Source organism: Apteryx mantelli, chromosome Z (assembly GCF_036417845.1).
Source record: "Apteryx mantelli isolate bAptMan1 chromosome Z, bAptMan1.hap1, whole genome shotgun sequence".
Lineage (NCBI taxonomy): Eukaryota > Metazoa > Chordata > Aves > Apterygiformes > Apterygidae > Apteryx > Apteryx mantelli.
The window spans coordinates 51,214,492-51,237,662 of NC_090020.1; the positions used below are offsets into that span (position 1 = coordinate 51,214,492).

Genomic DNA, 23,171 nt, shown 5'->3' on the forward strand with positions numbered 1-23,171 from the left:
ACTATTTAAAAAAAGAAAACAAAAGCAAAAATATGTATCATTCCACCATTCATTCTATAAAAGGAAAATTATCTGAATCAAAATAAGATTTCAGATTTAGTACTTAGATACTTTTCTCACTAAAAACAACAATGGTTAAGAAACTAAGAATATTTTAGCTCAAATATTCTTGCCAAATACTTTAGTTTATATAATTTTTCTGGTTTTATATATAAATAAGATATCCATTTATATAAATAAAGTATTTTTGCAATTTAAGCTTATTTATATTATACTTAACAAAATATATGCCAAGCAAAATGACAATTTTGAAATAAAACCTAGAATTAAGATTAGAAAGAGATATTCTTTCTCTTGTGGAAAGAGAATTCCAGAATACAGAATGGACCAGAAATGAAATTACACATCTTTTAGAGTCTTACTATGTAAGCAGAAGATAACTACAGTATTTTATTAGTGATATTTGTACTGGCTGCTTATTGATTTTACTTGAATAATAGAAATTTTTTATTTGTAAAATACAAAAAGTTCTCTTTCCTGAGGCAGATTATACAGGAAAATATTGGCATGCTTCAAAGAATTAAATGCTTTCAACATATATTTTCAGATTATACCAGATCTTTAATCGAAAATATTTCCACTAATGTGCACTGGGAGAAGTTCTGTATTATCACATTTTACACAAAAGATGAATACTTATCAGGGGACAAGAAAAGAAGGGAAACTAAAAGATGCTGCTACTTTGGTCTCTATCCCTTCATTCTCCATACCCCAATGTGGGAAAAATGTGCAACAGATACACGTGTATTTTTAAATTTGCTTACCTGGACAACAGGAGTCGGTATAGAGATACTCTAGAAAGGAGATGAAAGTGTCTTTGGAAACCCCATACACTGGAACCAGAATATTATTTGCTTCTAGATAGTTACCATTAAACATAGCTGCCATTACCTCACAGCGAGCTACCAGAACTGCTCTGTGGGCTGGTACAGTTGCACCTGCAAGATTTGTGACAAAAGTTTAAGGTAAGCTTATATACATGGTAAGATTTTAATATTAAGGTTCATTTAAGTCTTACACATCACTGAGCATGATTAAAAATAATTTTATAAAGTGTTTGAAATAAAAATATCAAATAGATAATTAATAAGGCATTCACTTTATACTAGTCAATGTTTACATACATACAGTAGCCACCAGCAAACAAAAACAGCACATTAACAGATTAGACCTTAAAAAGAAATACCAAATTTATTACTACATCCTGCTCCCAACAGCAAGTGTTCCAAATAGGGTAAACTTCTATCAGACAGAAACAGGCCTTCAACTAGCATAACATCTGACAGTATTGGAATTACAGCAGTTTACACTAACTCAACCTCTGGTCCAGTATAAATACACAATTTTGTAAATGCTTATGCATATGAATTATTCATGTTCATTAGTGATCCCAATGGTAATGAATGTGAGCAGCGTTCTAGAAATCAGATGTCCCTGTAACCACAGAAAATAGAGAAAGGCAAATTTTCACAGATGAAATTCCACTAAATCATTAAGTCAGTAGTATTTATCTGAATTACCTTACGTATTTTAACCAAAAGGAATTTCTTGATGTTCTCTTACAAATAATACACTATTCCAGAAATTATTCCATTTTGTAATATTTACAAGGAAATCATTTATTTTACTACAGCACTTCGAAGACCTATTAACAGTCCAGTGTAGTAGATATCTTACAGTCCTTTCACAAAAACATTTACAATCTAAGATGCCAGTCCTGACTCTCTGAGCTCACATGGACTTCTGCAGAGTTCAGATGAACTCAATAACCCAATCCTATATACAAGAAACTGCCAAACCAACATCAGACAGAACAGCAACTAAAGACAGAATGAGAACTTACGGCCAAACATAAAAAATTATAAAAATTATAATAAATAGATCAACTGACATATAAGATACTATATATACCTAGATATAAATTCCAGTCTTAATTTCCTCCTCAACCACATCCCTGCCACCCAGCTAATTCCTTGAAGGCATCTGTCACTTTTTCATTTTTGTTCCATTTCTATTCATTTTTGCTTCTACTTTCAATTTGTCTATGTTGCATACAAAATTTATATATTTCTATATAGAGAAAACACATGTAAATAGTTTTATGTATATTTATATATATGTAATATGAACACTGCAGTACAGATTTTATATAAAATAGGTATGCATTTTTGTATCTGCATGCAATTGTATATTCACCTACTAATTAGGAGGTTCAACCCCATTATGAGTCTTTACACAAACTTAATGGGCTCCCATTTTTAATGGTACATGAATACTTTTGTAGGTTAGAAAATCAAAGGAACTCCCAGTATTTGAGGAATTAGGCACAGATTTTAAAATATATTTGCCAGATCAAGACTAAAGTCTTTAATTTGTCTTAGTTATTATTCAATTATTACAATTATTATTGTGATAGATGAAGTAGGAAAAAAAGCTTAGGAGAATTATCAAGCATTAAAAAAAATCAGTCAACATTGTGAGGGGATAAGCATAATTTTTTTTTAAATAAATGTCAACTCATAAAACAGTAATTTTTTTCTATAAAATATATAGTGGTGCTACAATTTCATCAACTTCCCACAAAGCCTCTCTCAAGAATGGGACACTGAGCTGAATTGTTTATGTCATCAAACTCAGCCTTAGTATACTTTGTTCTCTTTTTCAAAGGTCTTTTTGTTTTTCCTGCATATTAAACAGAACATCTAGAAAGAATCTGCTTGTCCCCATGTGCTTATTTTTGAGGGATTAATGCTTCATATTTGGCTCTGAGATTTAAAGCTGAAAATAATTAAACAATTGTCTAATCCTAAAAGACCATTTCTGCATGGAGGCTGGGTGTGTACAAATCAAGAAAAACATTAGCATTTAAAAACCATCTCATTCTTATTCTCACAAAGCATGCAGTGCTGTTTTTCTATCTCTCTTTTTATTTTTAAGGGTGAATGCATTTAATTTCCAGCAAATTCATCCACGATACTCTAGTATATTGGTACATTCTTTACAGACAAAAACAGAACAACAAATAGTTTCATTTGTGTGGTTCCTTCCTGTACTTTTTGCAAGGAGTACTTAGCAGTCTTTGTAAGCAGATTTATGAAACTCCACCAACAACCTCTCTAAGTTAACAAGGTAGAATTATCCTAAAGACACTAGTATTATACTAACTGTGCAGCAGGCTAGATCCTCCAGGCTATTTCAATGGAATGAAGAAAGTGAATCTTGGCTGTATCTCTCCAATTTAGAATTTCCTCAACAAAAGCAAAAGGATTTCAAGTAAAAAGCAAATAAGTAAGGGAAGTTAGCCTCTGCTCCCCAAAATCACTTTAATATACATTTTGCTCCTAGCTATGAAGAGGAATATATACTTAGTATTGTCTCTCAACAGATTTTTTAAAAACATTTTAAATGTTTGTTTTCACATGTATAGTATTAAGCAGTAGGCATTCACAAGGATGAAGGCTGCTTTCATAAGGAGTCATCTGTCATAAGGCAATTGTGGAGTGCTGTACTGTAGAGAACTGTAATAGAAATGTTAAGATTGATATGCAAATGTTTAGGCATGGAAACATCAGAAGCAAGGCAATAAAAACCGGTATGTGTTGATGGCCCCAAACTAGCAGGTCATCAAAATCCCAGCACATCTAAGTGCATTTCTAAGGATGCCCAGGTTAAGAGAAAAAGGACAATGAATAAATCCTAAAGACACAGACTTGGGAAATGAATCACTGTCAGCTTCTTAAAGGGTACGGAAAGGCACATCCAAAGCCAGAACCAATTAAAGTATACGGGAAATGTGTTCAGAAGAAAATTGCCAGCATTCCTTGTCTTGTCACTGCAAGGAAACTAGACCACACCACCTGAACACATGCGTCTTAGAGCCTGAAAAGTGGACAGACCACCTGCACACATCTGGATGCTTGTGCATATGTAGACATGAGAATGTGAGTGAGTAAAAAAATAAATAAAAAGACCATCCATCCTCTATTATGTCATCTCTCATTTAGCTTTGCTACACTGTTGCTATAATGTTGCAACAGCATTTTCTGCACTAGATGCATCGCTTTACTAATCAGAAGTATGCATGAATTACAGAGACACAAAGTCTACCCTAAAGGCAGATGTCATTTGTAGAGGCTCAGGCCTGATAAACTGTGTTGCAAGTGGACACAGCTCTAAAGTATCAGTACAGACCAGTATTATCTCTAAGCAAATAACTGGTTTTCACAATGATAAATAAATATACACATTTTCTTAATGCTGACTTTAATGCAGATGCAACAGAAAATACAATCAGCTCCATTTTCCACTTTCTTACAGAGACGATAAATGTTGGATACACAGATGCATCCATAGCAACAAAAACAGATGTACTGTACCTTGTATTTTGAAGATGACATCAGCTAGCACAGGTGTATTAAAGAAAAGCCTGAGAGAAGTATTACACAATTGTTTTATCTGGTGAGATCTGCAGTCCTTTAAATTGTTGAGCTGCAAAATAAATTATTAATAAAATACTGTCATGTAGAGTTGCTCACAGGATAAATGACTACTAGATATTATTTATATGGGGAAACTAAACAACAGCCTTTCACTTTGCACTTTACGTTCTTTTGCTAATGCTACTCAACCACATCTCTCATGCATATAATTCTGAAATGATTTTTAACATTTCTTTTCCTGTTTTTCATGGTGTAAGAGATCCAAAGCATGTCTGCTACACCCACACATTCTGAGCCTTGTCATGATATTCTTTGACCTATTACAAATTCTTCCATCTGCTATCTCTGGGCAGGTTTACGCAGCATTACAAATTTGTTCAAGTCCAAACATCATTCATATATACACTGTTTGGACACATACTTGTAATAACATAAGCTTTGAGGCACTGCAGGAAGAGCACTTATGTCCATGTTTGTGTTGTGCAGATCTAAGCACACACCTTTCTGCAGTGTGCCAGAGCTGCCCATACCGTGGCCACACATTCCCTCCATAGCAATGCTGCATACTGATTCAAGGCAGCCAAGAAGTCATGTTTCTTACTAGACAAGCCCTGAGATTGCTTGCCACAAAGGCAGATGGAATTCACAGGCCTAACTATTGACTTCTAACAATGTGGGCATGCTAGAATCGGGATCCTCAAAACCTAATATTTTCAGTTACTTTTTTTCCAATTTTTTCTTAATTTAGAATGGAATTTAAAACTACCATTCTGCACCTAAATAGAACAATATCAAAATCATGTTGCTAGATTATGGTAAGTGAAACCCAGATGAGGTTGAATTAAATCTTAAATTAAACACTAAAAATATTTTTTATGTAATGAACTTTACCAAGAAAAATCACAATTCATTTCTAGTTCTCATGCCTTTGAAGAAAAACCTTTAAATGTGAAATAAATGTATGCTGAAGACATGATGAAAACCCAAAGGAAAAAAACCCTCAGACTTACTATCTTAAGTTTTCAGGCCTTTTTAAATCCGATCTTTTGAACTTTTAGTTTTGGGCACTTAGGACTAGGAAGCCTACAATTGAAAGATCAGAAGCTTAAAACAGCTAAGTAACTTTTCTTCTTTATGTTATGTCAAGACAGGCCCAGACTATTTCCCATTTAAACTGACAGAAAGACTTTGTATAATCTCAGCAGTAGCAGGGATTGTAATTCTATCTCTAAATAGCTGTTTAAACTAATTCTACTATGTAACTATTAACATAATGTGACATAAATTACATTTTATTGTGAAGTCATTTTCTGAATTGAATATGTTAGCCAATAGATTGATTCCCATATCACAACATTTATAAGAGAAACCATCTCTTCCAAGCTACTGCAGAAGCAAGGCTTTTGGGCATATATCCAGGACAGTAAAGCTTTCCTGGGCAGCCTCTATTACATGAGAATTAGGAAAACATAATCATATTGTCAGACAATGTGCAAAGCAGGAAATATAAGTAATCCATTTAAGGGACCTACTTATGTGCTTTTTACTGGTTATATTAATTCTGCACATTAGATCACCATCTATGTCTTTCTATTTTGTAAATGCATATGTGCATCCCATTAAAAAATAAAAGACTATGTAAACCAAAATAAGGTTAAAACAAAGACCAACAAGGAAACAATGTCTACAAAAGAATTTTCTAAGAACTTAACTAATACTGAAAGTTACCACAGAAGAGTTAGATGTACCTTTCCTGGAATTCTCAGGATACATTTAACTTTCTCAAGCACATGTTCAATTTTTTCAGGATCCTTTAGCTTTTTTTTTATATCTTCTTCTAACCGTTCCCACTGGAAAGTACCTGACACAAAAGCAAATAGAGTTGATTTATAAATAGAATAGACACAGGACTTAGCAGGCAGAAGAAAGATGACATCAGTGCCAAACAGTTCTTACAGAAATTATATTTTTAGCACTTTGCCAGCTGGATCTTTATGGTCAGAAAGTTAAAGATACAATTCTGCCATGAACAAACTTTTGCAGTAAATTGGTGATGACTTTTACAAAGATTCTACCAAGTACTTGACAGTATGTCTGAATTTAGACCTTCAGTGCTGTCAGGAGGATTCAGACATGATAATTTAATTGAGGAAGAAGAGAGAAGAAATGTATCTAGCTGTCATGGACTACTTTAGAAAAATGAACACTTAAAATTAGTCAAAGCCATTAAGAAGAAGACCAAGAGTATTTAAAGGAAAACTACTGTTTGAGAGCATAATATCAGGTAATAAATAACATTATTATAATTTACAATATTTAATATTATAAATAATTCCATTTTAGTAGACTATCTGTGATCAGCTGTTCAACAAAACACTGGATATAAAACACTGGAGATAAAACCTGGAAAGAAGGATGTTTCTACCAGAATCTATTAGTTTAGTCTCCATTAAATAAGCTCTGCTGAATCTGTTCAAGGCAGCCAAAAGGTGCTGCACTGCTCTTGCACTGGAAGTTACTGTTTCATGACTGCTGTCAAACATGTAAATGTGCTAGCATCTCAGCTATCATTCACAGATCATCATGCTAACTTAAACTGCCATTGGATCCTCCTTTACAAAGCAGCTTTCTCTCATTTTGACTCTACATGAAAGTTAAACCTGCATTTCATGTCCCAATTATTTACCAAATGCACAAAGGTAATACTGCAGACATTTTTAAAAGTTTCTTGCAGGGCTGCATAGACTGAGAAGAAAAAAAGTCATTGTTCAAATCATGGACGATATGAGAAAAAAAAGAAGCCAATAAAACAATTTTATTGTCCTGAAATATTCTCTGGTGAAATTTAAGAATAGTATGGTAAAGTATCCATAAATATAATCATATAACAATATAAAACTTGGAAATCATTTTTAGAGAGAGAGAGAAAAAAAAAAAAGAATCCACAGCTTTTCTCCTATGTAATTGTTAGGAAACATATCAACTGTTCAATCATGCTCTCCTAAAGGCATATTAATATGAGAGAAAAATTGCCCTATTACAGAATGGAACATTAAGGCAATCCTCATCTCCCTTGCTTTCAGAATCATTTTCTGTGATTCCTCCTTGCTCAATCACTACATATTGCAGTTAGACATTTAGTAAAAATACTGAATGTCTCACTGTTTATCAGAGTTCTTTAGAACATGTGTTACTGCTTACATAACTTGGTAGGTGTCTGAACCAGAAAATTTTACAGCACAACTGAATACCAGTAACTAAAAAGAGCACAATATTCCCAATGGAATTTCTTTCTTGTTTTCAGAGTCATAATCATGGTGATCTCTTAGTTCTCTCAGTGTTTTTTTCCACAAAACAAGAAGTGTTGTCCAGCTTCAAAACACATTTCTTCTGATAGCCTGAGAAGGCTTCTAGTTGACTTGAATAGGAGTAGAATCTAGCCCAAACAGTCATGAATTTCTTGACAGCACATAAAATATACATTATTACCAAATTTTTTTTAACTGCAACTCAGATGACAGTAGTCAAGGAAACGGATTACAAAACACCATAGTTTAAGCTTATACTCTTTGCTGCAATAAGTCTCAGACACACAACGGGTTTTTTTTTTTTTAAGCATCTTTCAGTTCTCATCCACAGGGCCAAAAAAGTCTGTAATAAGAGGGATTCAGAGACAGAATAAAGTTCTGGACAAAGGATAAATTAGCATAGCTCTCAAGGCACTCTACGGTACAAAAGACTGAAACAGCGTTCAGAAACTGATACAGCATAGGGCATCTTAAGCTCTATCAGCTCTTACATAAACAGAATGGATGGTCGGTCTTTATAACCTCATAAACAGAATGGGATGGCAGGAAAAGGCTCAAAGCAATGACACTCTCATGATCTGATCTGTTCTCAATCTATGCCTCAAATGTACCTAATAGTGCAATGACTTAGGGCAATTCCCATCAGATGGCAAACTGACGCAGACCAGAGTTTAATCTACGCCATATACAAAGTTTCTCATCTGTTTGGTTGACAGTTGACATGAACAGAAGTGAAATTAATACACAGCAGGTAGCAAACTCCATTTGTAAACTACAGTAGATGAAGAAACTGCACTTATCTTTCATCCAATAAAAGTTCAATTTTAATCCCCTAGTTATGTAATAAATTTATATATGTTTATAGATATGTTTTTATATATATAAACATGTTTATATTTATATCCATTTACACCAGACAAATCACTGCATCTGTTCTCCATGGTCAACACTGGTTTTGAAAGTACAAACCGGGCGATTTTCAAGGTACAAACTGTAACTGAAAGAAGAAAGAGTCTCCCCTGTGACTTGACAAGCCTATGTCCACCTCAGTTACCCTTAAACAAGGTTAAGGCAGAAATCCTTTTCATATGTCAGCCAGGTATCATTCTACAGGAATTAACTAAGCTTCCTTAGATATGCATCTCTAACAGTATAATTATTCAGTTTTTATTATAACTAAAATCAGACTGCACCATTAAGAAGTCTGCTAATTCTTTCCACAAACATAAAATATATTTTCTCATGGACTGACAGCTTGCAAAATATCTTAGAAAATATCATAAAGTATCAGGTACTTCTATGAAAAAACTCCTCTTTCACCTGAGGATTACTAAGCAACATTTTAAAAGGCAGAAAAATATTAGTGCTGTTTTAATGGACAGTTAGAATTAATTCTAGTTAGGTGAGGTCACTGCCCATATTTAATTGGTAGCAAGACATATGCAGTATATCTTAGTTCTCTGCACTCAAGCCAGTTAATGCTATCCTCTTTTCAGTAGTGCAGCATCAGGAAGAGAAAATACTTAACAGTTTTACTTAAACATTACTTAAACATTTACTTAAACATTCTCTTCAGTGTATTTAGAACATGCAACCATTTTAAATATTTTAGAGTCGGGTCTGAAACTGTCTGTCTCAAATGCTGTATTTTGTTGGTAAAGTTTTTAACTGTTTTTGATGTAGCTTATGGATTTGGTTAAATAAAATATTTCATTTAATTTCTGTTCATTGCATTTGGTATGACAGCTAATAAGCAAAAAGCATGTATTTTAACGAAATTTAGGTGAAGGACAGCTTTCAGTTAGGCATTGTTTCTAATAATCACAAGGGATAAATAGATGTAGCAATACAGCACAAAAAAAAATTTACCCTAACAGAAGTATATTTCTCAAGATAATAGACATACACCTTAGCAATACATTTGCTGTAAAAGAAGTAATTAGCTGGAACCATTCTCACAGGATACCTGAATAAATGAAGTGCAGAATGTCTGACAAACAAGAACAGAAGACAGAGTCTTTAACTATGACTCTTACTGGTGAGTTGCATGATGAGCCACTGCTAGGAACTGGAAACACCTCATTGTTCACTGCAAAGAGACTCTGTGCAGTCCATATGATAGCAGAATCACGAATATCAGCTGGACTCTTCACATTGAAAAGTAACATGAAGACATGGCTTACAGAGCACAAAATGATCTTGTGAGCTTCTACTACTTTCTTTAAGTCTTCTGAGTAAAATATCACATCCACACACTGGCAGCAGAACAGCAAGTTGTGTAAATCAGAGTCATAATGTGAGGCTTCACCTCTTAAGATTGGCATTTTTTCTATAAAAGATAATGAGTTGGTCTGTAAATTTTAAGTAAGTATTAATTATAGCAGAATTTTTCCCAGAGATCTGATCAAATGAAGATCAATTTTTGAAAAAATATTTTATAAGAAAATGTCTTATATATTGTTTGAATACGTTTAGTAAAATATTCTAACAATGGAACTAGTTAGTAGAACTAAACTATTTAGTAAAAAATGTCCACCATTTTACAAAACCTCTTTAGGCACTTATGTTTAAAAGAAATGATTACCAAGCCTAAAGGATCTGAGTGAATTTCTAGCAAGAGTGAGAAAAAGCAACGGCATATTTAGAACTAAATACTTGTCAATAATTCTTTCACTGAACGTGCATATCAGATGCTCAGAAATCAAATCAGGAAAGCATACACCTCCCCCATGTTTTATTTACAGCAAATTAAAACTGTTACTTCATAATATTACATTATAATAAAGCATCATATAATGATTTTTCATAATTAATCTGTAAAGCTCTTATATAAAGCTTTTATTAAATCATACATTTGCATTATTTCATCAAATGGACCAGAAAACCGCTATGATTTTTGTATAAATATATTAGAGATCCATTGTGATGCTACATACTGCTACAAAAGTCTCCCAAAAGAAATTAAAGCATCACTAAAGGATTATGCAACTACAGCAAGATAACCAGAGCAGCTGATGATAGATAATACTGAGCACAATAATAATGACAAAACATCACTTGCATAAAAAACACCATATATATAACAAACAATATAGTAGACATCAGATATTAGTGAGCACCTGGTTGTTCCAGCTGAGGTGGTTTAACTCGATGGCACTTCTGGGTCTTTTTTCTTTTTTTCAGATTTTCAGATGACTTCTGATTCAACCTTTGTATCATAAAATATTCCAGCTAAAACATGAAGTGCATTTTTAAAAACTACTAGTTATTTAAGAATAAACTTGCATCAAACTAAGAACAATGAGTGGATATTATATGCAAAACTGAAGCTACTGCCATTATGAACAGTAATCTAGGTCATCAGAGTCCTAGTACTTTTTTATCACTAGAAGGTACTAAATGCAGTTGGAATTAGCATAATTTAAAAAACTACTAATTCCAAATGATGATGGTTAATTCTCTTGTACTTAATCTTGGCAGAAATAACAGGTACGTGACCAGAAAGAAAGTCACTTTACCAACCTTAGTAGATGCTAGCTATAGAATTACAGAGAAGAATAAGACTTGATGAATAATGATCAGGTGCAAGTGATGGAAATAACAAAACAGCACATAAGGTCTTCAATTTGCAAATAACCAACACTACCACACAATGCTAAACTATCTTCTAAAAAAGCAACATTAAAATGTGATGTGTTTGGGCAAGTTATGTTACACTGGAAGCAGAAGACAAGCATAATCGCTATAATAAGAATGTACCTGAGGTGAAATGATCTGTTTTACAAGAACAAAGAGAACAAAAAGGGTAGTTCAGTTCTAGTTAACATATGTGATAAACACTTTTATCACATCAGGTATTACTATAGTATATAGAGGACTTTCTAAAAACTAAAAAAATCTTCTGGTTGGACAAGAGGTTGAGTGGATTCCTTACTCTTAAGTGGAAGCAAACGGATCGAATTAAGATTGTCCAAGTGTTTGTGCCAGCTATTTCAAGTTACTGTCAAATTCCGTGGAATACACACTATACTTATACACCAGGGAAAATAACAGTAAAGATCATGTGAAATTACTATGCCAAAAAAACTACATTTGTTTCTTCAAACCCAAATGCTACCAGGAAAGTAAAGGTAAGGTTCAACATGATGCTGAACTTATAACATCTCACAGTATTGAAAATTAAGTAGTAGTATAAAGATCAGAAGTAATTTTATTCAGAAGGTATTTAAGAGACTAAAGTCAGAAATTGCACAGCAGACTTCCCTGTTTTCAGGAGTGTGGGGGTGGGGGAAGGAGCTAATCACAGATGATGCATTTTAACAAGCTTTGCAGTTCCTGCCTAGTTCAACTTTACTGCAAGTGACTACACGTTCTGCTCAGGGTTCTAAACTGCTTAATGAGTGCGACTCCAGCAACCACAGGAACATGTTAAAAAAATCACGTGCTTTAACGTTCTCACTTTACAAGTAGAACAACTGTAAGAGATCGAGCAACTAAAATCTAAAAATATAAGAAAATTATAGAATAATTCAGACTGGAAATGACCTCCAAAGGTCACCTAGTCAAACTACCTGCTGAAAGCAGGGGTTATCTTCAAAGTTTGATGAGGTTGCTGAGGGCCTTTTGCAGTTGAATTTTGACCATCTTACCTGAGCAAAAAGAAATGCCAGGAGTAGGGAAAAAATTCTTCCTGTGTACTACCGCTTTCCTAAAATTTCTTAAAAGGTAGTTAAAACTAGAGCAGCGTTAGTATTATTAATTCTGCTAACACCAGAGGGAATTCACTCTCAGTGGGAAGCATGATGGAATGCCTCTACTTATTCTCTTAAGTGATCACATTAGTTATGTACTTTCCATTTGCACTACAGTGTTATAAATTAAAGTCAAGATTTTAACTAATTATCAGAAAGATTTGCTCTATACTGTAGTTATAACACTACAATTTCTCACTTACCACTCCTCCAAAATATTTTTGTATATAGAAGTCATTAAGAGTATGCAATTCAAGATATGTAGCTCCTAGTTCTTTAGCAAGCTGAATTCCTTCAGAAGTAGTAACACAGCTCCTTCTGTCTGAAGTGCACAGTGGGCAGGTACATGGCACTTCTGAGAAAATAAATGACTTGCATAAATTTTTTTTATTAAATAATTCAAAATACTTTCTAAATAATTGTAAAGATGTATTATTTAGAAAATAACAAAAAAAGAAAAGAGAAACATAATAGTTTTATAGCAAGAAATCTATCAGTATGGCAAAATAACTTCTTTGTAGTCAGTTCAAAATAATAACTACTACACAAAATCAGTTTGTATTACATCAGCAATTGCTAAAATTAAATTTTATTAAAGTAGAAAAGTCAAGCAGGACTTCTAGAATTCAGGTTTGGTGTGGGTTCTAAGTATCCTTATTTTCATATGTCTCATATTAGTCTTTAATTTTTAGACCTGTAGGTGCTATTATTCATTAATGACATCCTTAAGATTATTTTATTATTACCTGTCAATGGAGGAAGCATACAAAATAATGGAAGCGATAAATTGCCACTACAGTCCTGGCCACGTATATACTACAGAATGAGATTTGGTTACCCATTTTATACATAAATTTTTATCCTAGAACATATATTTTTGAAGATTATTCCCAGTTAACTGAAAAAAATCTAAATGTGAGCCACATTGACACAATTTTGCTTGATGTTGGTAAGAATTTGACAGCTATGAACATGCTTTGAAATATGGCATGCATGTTTAACATTACATTCCTGTATTCTGATCTATGTATAACATGTATAAACATAGCTATTTTTTTTGGCAGCACCATTCGCTACTATGAAGGAATAACATCCTAATAGTTTGTATGAGCAAACTGCTGTGCTCACACATACCTCTTCAAAGAAAAGGGCTTTGTGTGTGCCTAGCAGTCTACTCAAATAGATCACAAAGCAAAACTATGATCAGAGAATACTGACTTCTCTCACAGTGAGATTATTGAGAAGGAAGACAAAAAAAACAAAAAATGGAAAAGAAAAATGCCAGTAGTAGAGTCAGTCAGATTGGTGGTATAATATGCTCAAAAGAAAATGAAAACGTGCAAGAAAGAAAAGGAGCTGGGGAAAAGAAAGCATTAATTAAGCAAATCTTGACTTCATTATGTCAATTCCATGAGAATGGCATATTTATTATCCTTGCATAAGTCAGAGCAGTTACATTTTATCATTATCAGTGAATTACAAAAGAAAAAAAAATTAATTCAGAGATTTCTTTAACAGTTCTTTCTGGGTCACTGGCCAAAGAAATATATAAGTAAACCCTGTTAAAATGGAACATTATGTCCAGAGAGGATAAATTTCATATACCTTAATATTTATTTGCATGTTACAAAATAAATATCTATACCTACACTCATAAATCCTGTCCCTTATTCATATCAGGAGGGATGCTTGGAAACACCTGCTTTAGCCAAGCGTTAAAAGTAAAAGACAACTCACATGTACAAGTCTGACATTCATCATTTTGTTTTAGAAGCAAAACTAAAAAAAAAAAAAAAAAAAATCGGACCCCATGACTAAATAGACTTGCTTGAAAATCAACAAAAGCACAATATAAAACGCTTCAAAATACAGAATAAAGTTTGTGTGTTTGTTCTATCAGTATTTGGTATTTTTTTTTAAGTTTATTTCCTTGATGTAAACAGACCAAAGGTACTAATATCTATCCAAACCACAAACATGTTTTCATTGGAATTATGCCCGTCAATTGTGGGCCACTTTGAAGCCCACTCAGTCTTTCAGTTCTAAGAATCACTATCTATAGTTGTGTGACTATGATGTTCATATTTATTTAAAAAAAAATTAAAAAGCCAAAAAGCAAAAAAATCCTTTGTGCTAAGTATATAATCAGTCTAAAGTAATTTTCATTGTTCTCACACCAGACCTACTAACTAGCCTGGACAAAACATTGTGTTAACACACAGCTATACCATAGCTACTCTACTATGACAGTTTAACTGTGTTAATATGGCAGCACACTGTGCTTTGTGGTTATGTTAGCATAACATCCATCCATAGGGTAGGTGATTTCATTCTTCTGACCACATTCTAGAGAATTTACCCTCCTCTCCAGTAGCTCTGAGCTAATGGACCTCATTTTAATCTCATTCACTAGAGATATCTTATACTAGAGATAACAACTAGAGACAACTCAAAACTATAGAGTTCATCTCATACACTCAAACTTGTGTCTGTAAATTTAAAGCACTAGAATTAATCCTAGTGTATGATTCAACAAGAGGAGTCATTGCAGAGGTCAAAGCAGAAGGCCTTTCATCGCCAGTGTTAATTAAGCATATTGTTCTCATCAATATACCAATCTCCAGAACCATAATACATTAACACATTATTGTTGTTCTAACAGACTGTGGAAGAGGCATACTAATATTTATTTCTGTTAGCATCCTGGAAAAATAATCAGCTTCTACTGAAATTCACTACATAACTAACTTCCAAATGATATTTTTACTGTTTACTACATGAGGTTGAATACATACCATTTTTTCTTGCACCAATAGCAGAAATTATTACAGGAACTGAACAGTGGTTTAATGCTTTTTTTATCATTGGGACATAACTGTCTTTTAACTCTTGAAATGAAGTCTTGTCATTGACAGAGTATTTAATCACAATAACATCAGCTCCTCCAATGAGACTGCGAGAAGTATACCAGTCACTGTCAAATATATCCTAAACAGAAAAAATACTGATCAAGAATCCTCTTGTTTATAAATGAAAACACCAACTATTCGATATTCTTTAACACAAAAACTCACAGAAGCATCTTCAACGGACAGTTCAATCTCTTATTTGAAGAGAGGCAACACAGAAAAGAGCAGAATTTGTGCTTTATAATTTTCTTGTTTGGAAAACAAGTTACACAGTACAATAAATAAATAAATAAATTGCTTCTTAAAAATTCAGAGGTTGAGGAGAAGAAATAGTATTTATCTAGGAATATACTTTGTGTGGGAAAAAACTTTACTGTTTCAATCACTTAACTTTCAAATGTTTTTATTAAGAAAACAAAAGCAACTTCAGGAGCAGAGGTTTGCAGCAATTCATATAAAACCACTATTTATTGTAATATTTTAGGAAGAGAGTTACACAGAACTCTGCTATGTACTTAGGAATCTTTAAATGAAAATTCTATCAGTCAGGTGTAATTTTTATCTGCTTCACAAAAGTTTCCATGTAATAACAACTGTTAATGTCTTCAGCATTAGGACTTTAATCACTTAACTAAGCTTTCTTTTTTTGGCTTCCTACTCACTTGGCACTGATCTGCTCTGTAACTAAGATTTATACTCCAAAATTATTTTGTATTCAATTAATATACAGCTGTGTTCCATCTACATGTAACATATAGTTATTACTTGTATATTTGTAATTTGCATGAGAACTGTAATTTCACAATTTCTGTTTTATCTGAAGGTAGATCATAAATACCAAGAAAGCCATGGTTCTGCAAATAAACTCAATTGCAAACTCTGACAGAAATCTAGAACTGATCCAGGGAACTGAAAATGAACTCAAATCCATCTCAAAACAGACCTATAGAGCATGAGGGGAAACTAAAAGAACCTGGGATGTTGAGAAGACACTGGAAACAAGCAATGACATAAACAAAACATGGAAAATAGAGAAATAAATGGGCATAGAAGAAGTGACAAAAGGACAGAACTCAAAGTTCAATGGTGAAGTGGGGGAGGGAGATCAATGTGATTTGTGAAGAACAGATCACAAAAATAAGAGCATTAAAGATGGGAAGAAGAAATATATATATATATAATATATATAAAAAGATCATTACTATCAGCAAGTGAAGTGGCTTTCATTTTCAGTAGAGTAGATATTTTTCATCACTTCAAAATAACCACTGTTTCAAATCTGTGGTGAATTAGCTGCAGTACTCTTAAATGTAAGAGAACACTAACTTGACAGAAGTATGCCAATGGGCAAATATTTGTCTAGACTGTCAGTGCACTTTGTACCCAATTTAGGCCTTGTCTCTACATAGACTTAAATCAGGAAATAATCTTAAAGCAGAATAGGTATTCCTATGATTTACTTTAGTAGATGTTCTTGTTCTGGAATAAGAGAATCAGAGAGATTTAATTAACAAGTTAATAAGAATAGCTATTCTGAAGCTATTCACCATGTTGACATGAGCTTTAAGAGCAATGTTCTTGGTATTTGTTTTTTCAATCAACTCAATTAGAAACTATTATAAACCCAGGCTTAGGAAAATCTCCATCAGCATTTAAAAGCATCATTTAGACTATGTTAATCCAGCTATATATCAGCTTCAGTCTTGATTCACTTCTCTACACAACTGTTTTGCAGTATGGTTTCATCAAAAGGCTCATACTTGTACCTATGTGTTTCAGCTTCTGTCTGCCTCCTATTTTATGGAAACTGGATAGCTACTGTCACTAGAAATTGCATAGTATTCTATAACCTCATGCTTGGCATTTAATCCATGAATTTTTCTCATGGGCTGCTCCCAGGAACCAGCAGAACCTCTTTAAACTCCTAACAATCAAAGAATTCTTGCTCAACCAAACAAAAAGGTCCGGTTTAATAGCCAGAAGAACATACTTGCTTCTTAGTAAGTTGATAAAAATAATACATAAACACAAGTTTAGCATCAGTAGTAGTAAGATTACCAGCTACACTACCTTGAGACAGCCAACTAGATAAGCTTTCACAGAACCTGATCATATTGTCAGGAAAGAATTAAGAATATCTAGGGGCAGCTCTAATACTTTAGCTAGTGAAGTTCTCAACAGAAAATTTTGTAGTAGACTGGTGTACGTTTAATACAACTAAAGGCTTAAGGGAACAATACGATACAACCCAAAAAAAAAATACACGCTATTCATAATCACAATAACATGAATAAGAGAAGAATATTTAGTTGTGATATGTTGGAAGACAGAATAAGCAGCTGCTTCTTTGTAGTTTTCTCCTACATGCCTGCTTTCAAGTTCAGCCCAAGTTTGTACATATCCATCTGTATGAGCTTGGGGAAAATCAGCAAAATCCCCACTGAAGACTAAAGCACAGGTGCACAAATATACAAGAACTCTGTAACAAGTTTGAGCACTACTAATAAAAAAAAAAATATGGAAATTTCTTAAAGAATGTAACATGCAATTTTTACACTGAATTAGACCTCCATACTATGATATATTTTCATGTCATAAGACAGAAAAACAAAGAAAGATCCTGGCAAGATTTCTAAGTTTTTAGTGAGTATGAACTCAACTATGTGCAAGGGAAGAACCAACCATAACCCTAGTCCTAACCTGTAGCAGAGGACAGGACTCCCAGATACCAATGTGTACCAAGATGTGGCTCTATCCTGACACAAGTCGTCAAGCTACCTCTCTGGCTGGAGCAGTATTCTGGTATTCTGGTACAGATTGGCAGGCCCTCAGATCCCTACTCCTAGCCCCTGGCACTAACCCTATCTTCAGCACAGGACAGAACTCCGGTTTTCTAACACCTGTTGAGGTACAGGCCCCATTCTGACACCAGCCTCACTCTTGGCTCTCCCAGGAGAACAGTCGTCTAGTACAATTCCAGCCTCACCTCCCCACCCTGCCCCCATTCCTAAAATAAGAGCCAACCCTGATAATATCAAGCAGCTACAGCAATAGGCAGAACTCAACAAGCCAAAGTCTCACAACACCTCTGTTTTCTGTTATGGTTATGCAGTTTCCCTATGCTCTCACATATTAAACTTAGCACCCCCAAAACCCCAATCTTGAAAATGGATGTTACATTTACAGACATAAAGGAGAAAGATATGTTCCCAGAGGTCTTACTGTGATTATTTTCATCTTGCAGCAAATCTGCAGTAGCTTGTTTAGATTACTGCTCATGTACTGGGAAAAGTCTCTGAAAACGTGTCTGACAACGAACTTGCACAACACGTCATGGAGATGGAACATCTGGAGCCTCAGCCAAGTTAAGCATGCCTTGCTTATCACCGTTAAGGCAGTTTTCATGCAAAAATAGTGGAAGGGATTTCTTTGGATGATAAATAACAATTCAGATTCCAGACACCATCTATGAAACTTATCTAGCAGCTACTTCTCATCACTTCCTGCTCTTGGCACAAGTCACTTCCCAAGATAGCCATTGACAAAACCAGTGACAAAAGAAAAATCTAATGGCACAACTAAGGGTCCAACCATAAGGGTCCTCCAACCTTATTAATTTTAATTATAATCCTGTTGCTTCCTCTCAAGACTTACTAGAAAAAAAAAAAAAAGCTTTGTTCTTTTCTTACATGTCTTAGATACATACATGTCTCAGCACATGTTGTTGCCATCAGCAAATCGTACTTGTCAAGGACTGAAGTTTAAAAAGCCTTGACAGGCAATGGAGATGTGATTTCCCTACAAAATCATGCAACTCCTCCAAAGGACAATACTTCTATTGTTAAAAGTAATTCATGAATGCCTTTTTGGAATCGCAATGAAATCCGTTCTGCTCTTGCAATACCCATACTCCTTCTAAAAGCTGTTCGTAGGAATGTGAGAAATGCCCTAACGGTTCCTCTAACTCAGTACTTCATTTGCAACAGTAGCAATAGCAGATGCTCTCTAGAGAGAACATAGGAGCCTGGCCACACTCTCAATTCCATTCCCCTTGTACTTCCACAGGATCCAAAACTGCTGTTATTAGGAATATCAGAAAGTTGTCTAGAACATGTAGACAACCTGCTGAAAAGCTAGAAAGCTGTCCAGAAACCATTTATGGTCTCATTCTCCATTAATTCATCAACTTTGAGACTGCCATCTGACTTCTCAAACTCCTGTGGCAACAAGCTCCAGAAGTTAACTACCTGCTGTATAAAGAAATATTTTCTTTTACCTGTTTTAAACTGATCATCCACTAGTTTTACTTAGTGTCCCCTAGTTCTTGTATTGCAGGATTTGGCAAACAAACAGATAAACAAACAAACCTTCAAACAACACTTTCTACATCAGCTTCTATGAGCTTTCCCTGTTCTTTGAAGGTGATCTCTGCAAGTTCGTCAGGCAACTGAATTTCTAATCAGTCACTTCCACTAGCTGGCAAGACAAATTTTGTAGGTGCACTCCCTGTAACTTATTAGATCCCTCAACAAATTTAGTTAAGTAGCATGCAGCATGTAAGTATCTTCTTCATAAATCAAGGCAATTCATACCACAACTCTGAAAAACCACATTTGTTTGTTACTCAAGGCTTTCCAAAACATTTGTATCTTTAATGGCTCAGCTGATCAAAAACACCCATGAAGGCTAGCATTGCTCTGCTATCAAAAAAAAAAAAAACCAGTAGGGAAAATAACATTATATGATCAATTATTGTAAACTGCCAACTTCAGACAGCCAAGCTTTAAAGTGAGAAAGGATGACATACCAACATACCAACAATGAAAAGCTGCAATCTGCAGTTTTATAATGAAGTAGTAATATGAGTGGATTTCTAAAAATAATAAATAAAAGAAGATCAGATTCTTTTGCCTTCAGATATGTTAAGGGGCCAAAGGGCCAGCCAGCCTAGACAGGAATCTGAACATAAGGATCCTGCTGAGGGAAGAGAAAAAGAACACTGTGGATAGCATCACAGTTATAAGAAAACTCACAGGATTCAAGGAACTACTGTGGCTGGTGCAGTAAAAAAAGCAGACAGAAAAACCTGAAAAGACTCATGGAAAGAGATTGTGGAAAGGGAGAAGTTCTTTAAAAAGATTCATAGAACACCTTTTCAAAACTGCAGTTAATATATCTGAGCACTAGTCAGTCCTATGGAGGTCTGGAGCTCCGTGCAAGTCTCTGACTAGGCACTGGCAACGACCCAGAAAAGGTCCTTGTAAACATGGTTCCCACAACATGCCTCTCTAGAGTGCCTAACCAAGCACAAGGTACTCTTCAAACTCCAGCTGTTCTACCTTCTCCTGTTGTAACATATGCACTACTCAGAACATGTCGTCAGTGGGTTCTCTAGAAATTGGACAGTTTTTATGAACTTGCGGGGAACAACAAATTTCTGGAGGTACTGTTCCATGGGAAAGAAAAAGATGGTTCACAGAGAGGGGAAAAAAAAAGTAAAAAAAGACAGTAGACTCCAATCTAGGACTGAGACATCCTAATGTCCATACAGCACTACTCTGAGCCGTAGAAAAAGGAGAAAAAGAGAGGTAACATAACTGGGAAGTATCACTAACAGCGAAGCTTTCATTCTGCTGCCCAGTGTTCAGCATCATAATTAAAAGAATCAAAACATGAATTATAGCTTCCATGCTATATTTTTTTCTGAAGTTGACCGAGATTTACTTGCCATTAGCTACAGAACTTCCCTGCGCTACTTCTGCAGTTTTTACTTGTACATATGCACAAGCTTAACAAAATTCAGCGTAAAGTGACCGAGGCTGCAAACTACATGCAAGCCAATGAAATGGCACCTCAGCTTCCAAGGCTGTCAAATCTGATACATCTTGCTAAATAAATCAACTCTTAACAAAGCAATTCATAAAATTAATCTTGCAAATTATTCCTTATTAGTTACTAGCCCCCATACTGAGGTTTACAAAAACAAAAAGTGGAACACACTAGTTCAGCTTGCTATATGACATCTCAAATCGAGCATGCATTAACAATTGATCAGTTATTAAAAATCACAATATGCAGCAATAATGATAGCACATAAGGTTTCCTCAATTCTTCATAGCTGCTCTCAGCCTAGGTCAGTATCTTTTGTTAAAATGTTTTCCAGATGTGTGAATCACTAAGAAATCTGTCCATCTGTGTATCTGTCCACTCCATATGGAAGATACCAGCACAGAGCTTTATAAACGTAGCTCAGGACACAGCAGGCCATAATGACATACTCAATGCTCAATACACTGAGATAAAAATGATTTTGGAAACAGTGGCATTTTGCCTTCAGATTTTGAAAAGTATGCTCCACCACTATCTCTGAAACTCCATGTCATCTCTGTAAATGATAAACATGCTCCCTAAACTCAACATTTCTCTCCTGCACTCTTTAAATGTCACTGTGAAAGAGATCTTCTCAAAATATGGTGTGCACATTATTATTACTTTCCACATTGGGAATCATGAATTCTCTTAATTCTTTAAGGCCAGCAATACCAAAGAAGATAGTACACTGTACAGACAGTTAACACATTTACAGTTCTTAAAGGGAGGGAATGGAGCAACTGTGCAGATAGCCCCATTGCAGGTTGGAAATACCATTCTCCAATATTTATCCATAACATCTGTCGGACATTACTTATGGGCAGTCAGCATCAGGAATCAGCATTCCCAACAGCACCATAAACTGACACATTATCAACAGCTGAACTTGCCAAATCAAACTGCTTCACTAAGAAAATGTAGTCATCTTGAACAACCATTTTTCAGCAGCCCATATCAATCACTATAGAAGCAGGATGCTATCTCAATCACAACACTAGAAAGACGGACACTTAAACAGGTCCCAAAAGCCTTGCTTCCTAATACTGCTCTTTGGAAGCCATGTTTGGTCATCCTAGGCTTACAGAGTAATGTGAACCTGATAGTGTTGCTTTTATTTTACAGATCCCTCACACATTCCAGACCTGTTATATTTTCCCACCCCATCAGTGCATGAGTATTTTGGGAACTTCTGAAAGATCTTAATACATCTATTTCAAAGAAACCTACGGAGCATAGTAAAATGCCCTATATCATAAACATGGGGCTATAGTCAGGAGAGTTCATCCAACACACTTGAGCTTTTGACCGATGCTACAGACTCAAAAAGCTGAGCAGCATTCTGGGCTGACAAAGACACATGCAGTCCCAGCATCAAAAAGGAAAAATAAGTAAACTCACCCTTTACTACAATATATCTCATAAAAGGGCCTACCTATGCACTGATGGACTTTACAGTGCAAGTATGCATCCCTCTGCTTTTCCACACTGAGAGCTAAAAGAAACCGTGTAGAGGATGAAGAGCAGTTTGCCTCACTTGAGGCACAGCTATCAGCGTACACAGTTGCCAAATTTGTGCCTAGGACTAGCTCACCTTAACCATATGGATTTAATCTAGATAAAACACAAACTGAAACAAGATGCAAATCTGTCCTTAAATTAGCTCAGAAGATACAGTCCTCGAGGACTCAGTAAAGTGCATGAAATTAGGCAATTAAATAGTTATTAAAATATGTTTTAACACATTCAGATGATCAATGTCATTTCTTATGTAATCATCGTTCCGCTCATACTTAAGCTGCCTCACTTACTAATAAGAGTGCTGACAACATGCCA

The 23,171-nt window shown here is 34.7% G+C and overlaps 1 protein-coding gene across 1 annotated transcript in view; it reads right to left on the reverse strand.

The window, feature by feature from the left end:
• The window catches only part of RHOBTB3 (Rho related BTB domain containing 3), a 30,816-nt gene that overhangs the window by 6,720 nt on the left and 925 nt on the right, over nucleotides 1-23,171 (reverse strand). Inside the window, exons 3-9 of the mRNA XM_067315895.1 lie at nucleotides 15,354-15,546; nucleotides 12,762-12,913; nucleotides 10,927-11,038; nucleotides 9,774-10,136; nucleotides 6,248-6,360; nucleotides 4,437-4,548; nucleotides 825-998 (exon numbers count right to left, since the gene is read on the reverse strand). Coding sequence (XP_067171996.1) covers nucleotides 825-998; nucleotides 4,437-4,548; nucleotides 6,248-6,360; nucleotides 9,774-10,136; nucleotides 10,927-11,038; nucleotides 12,762-12,913; nucleotides 15,354-15,546 — 1,219 coding nt within the window. The remainder of the gene's footprint in view (nucleotides 1-824; nucleotides 999-4,436; nucleotides 4,549-6,247; nucleotides 6,361-9,773; nucleotides 10,137-10,926; nucleotides 11,039-12,761; nucleotides 12,914-15,353; nucleotides 15,547-23,171) is intronic.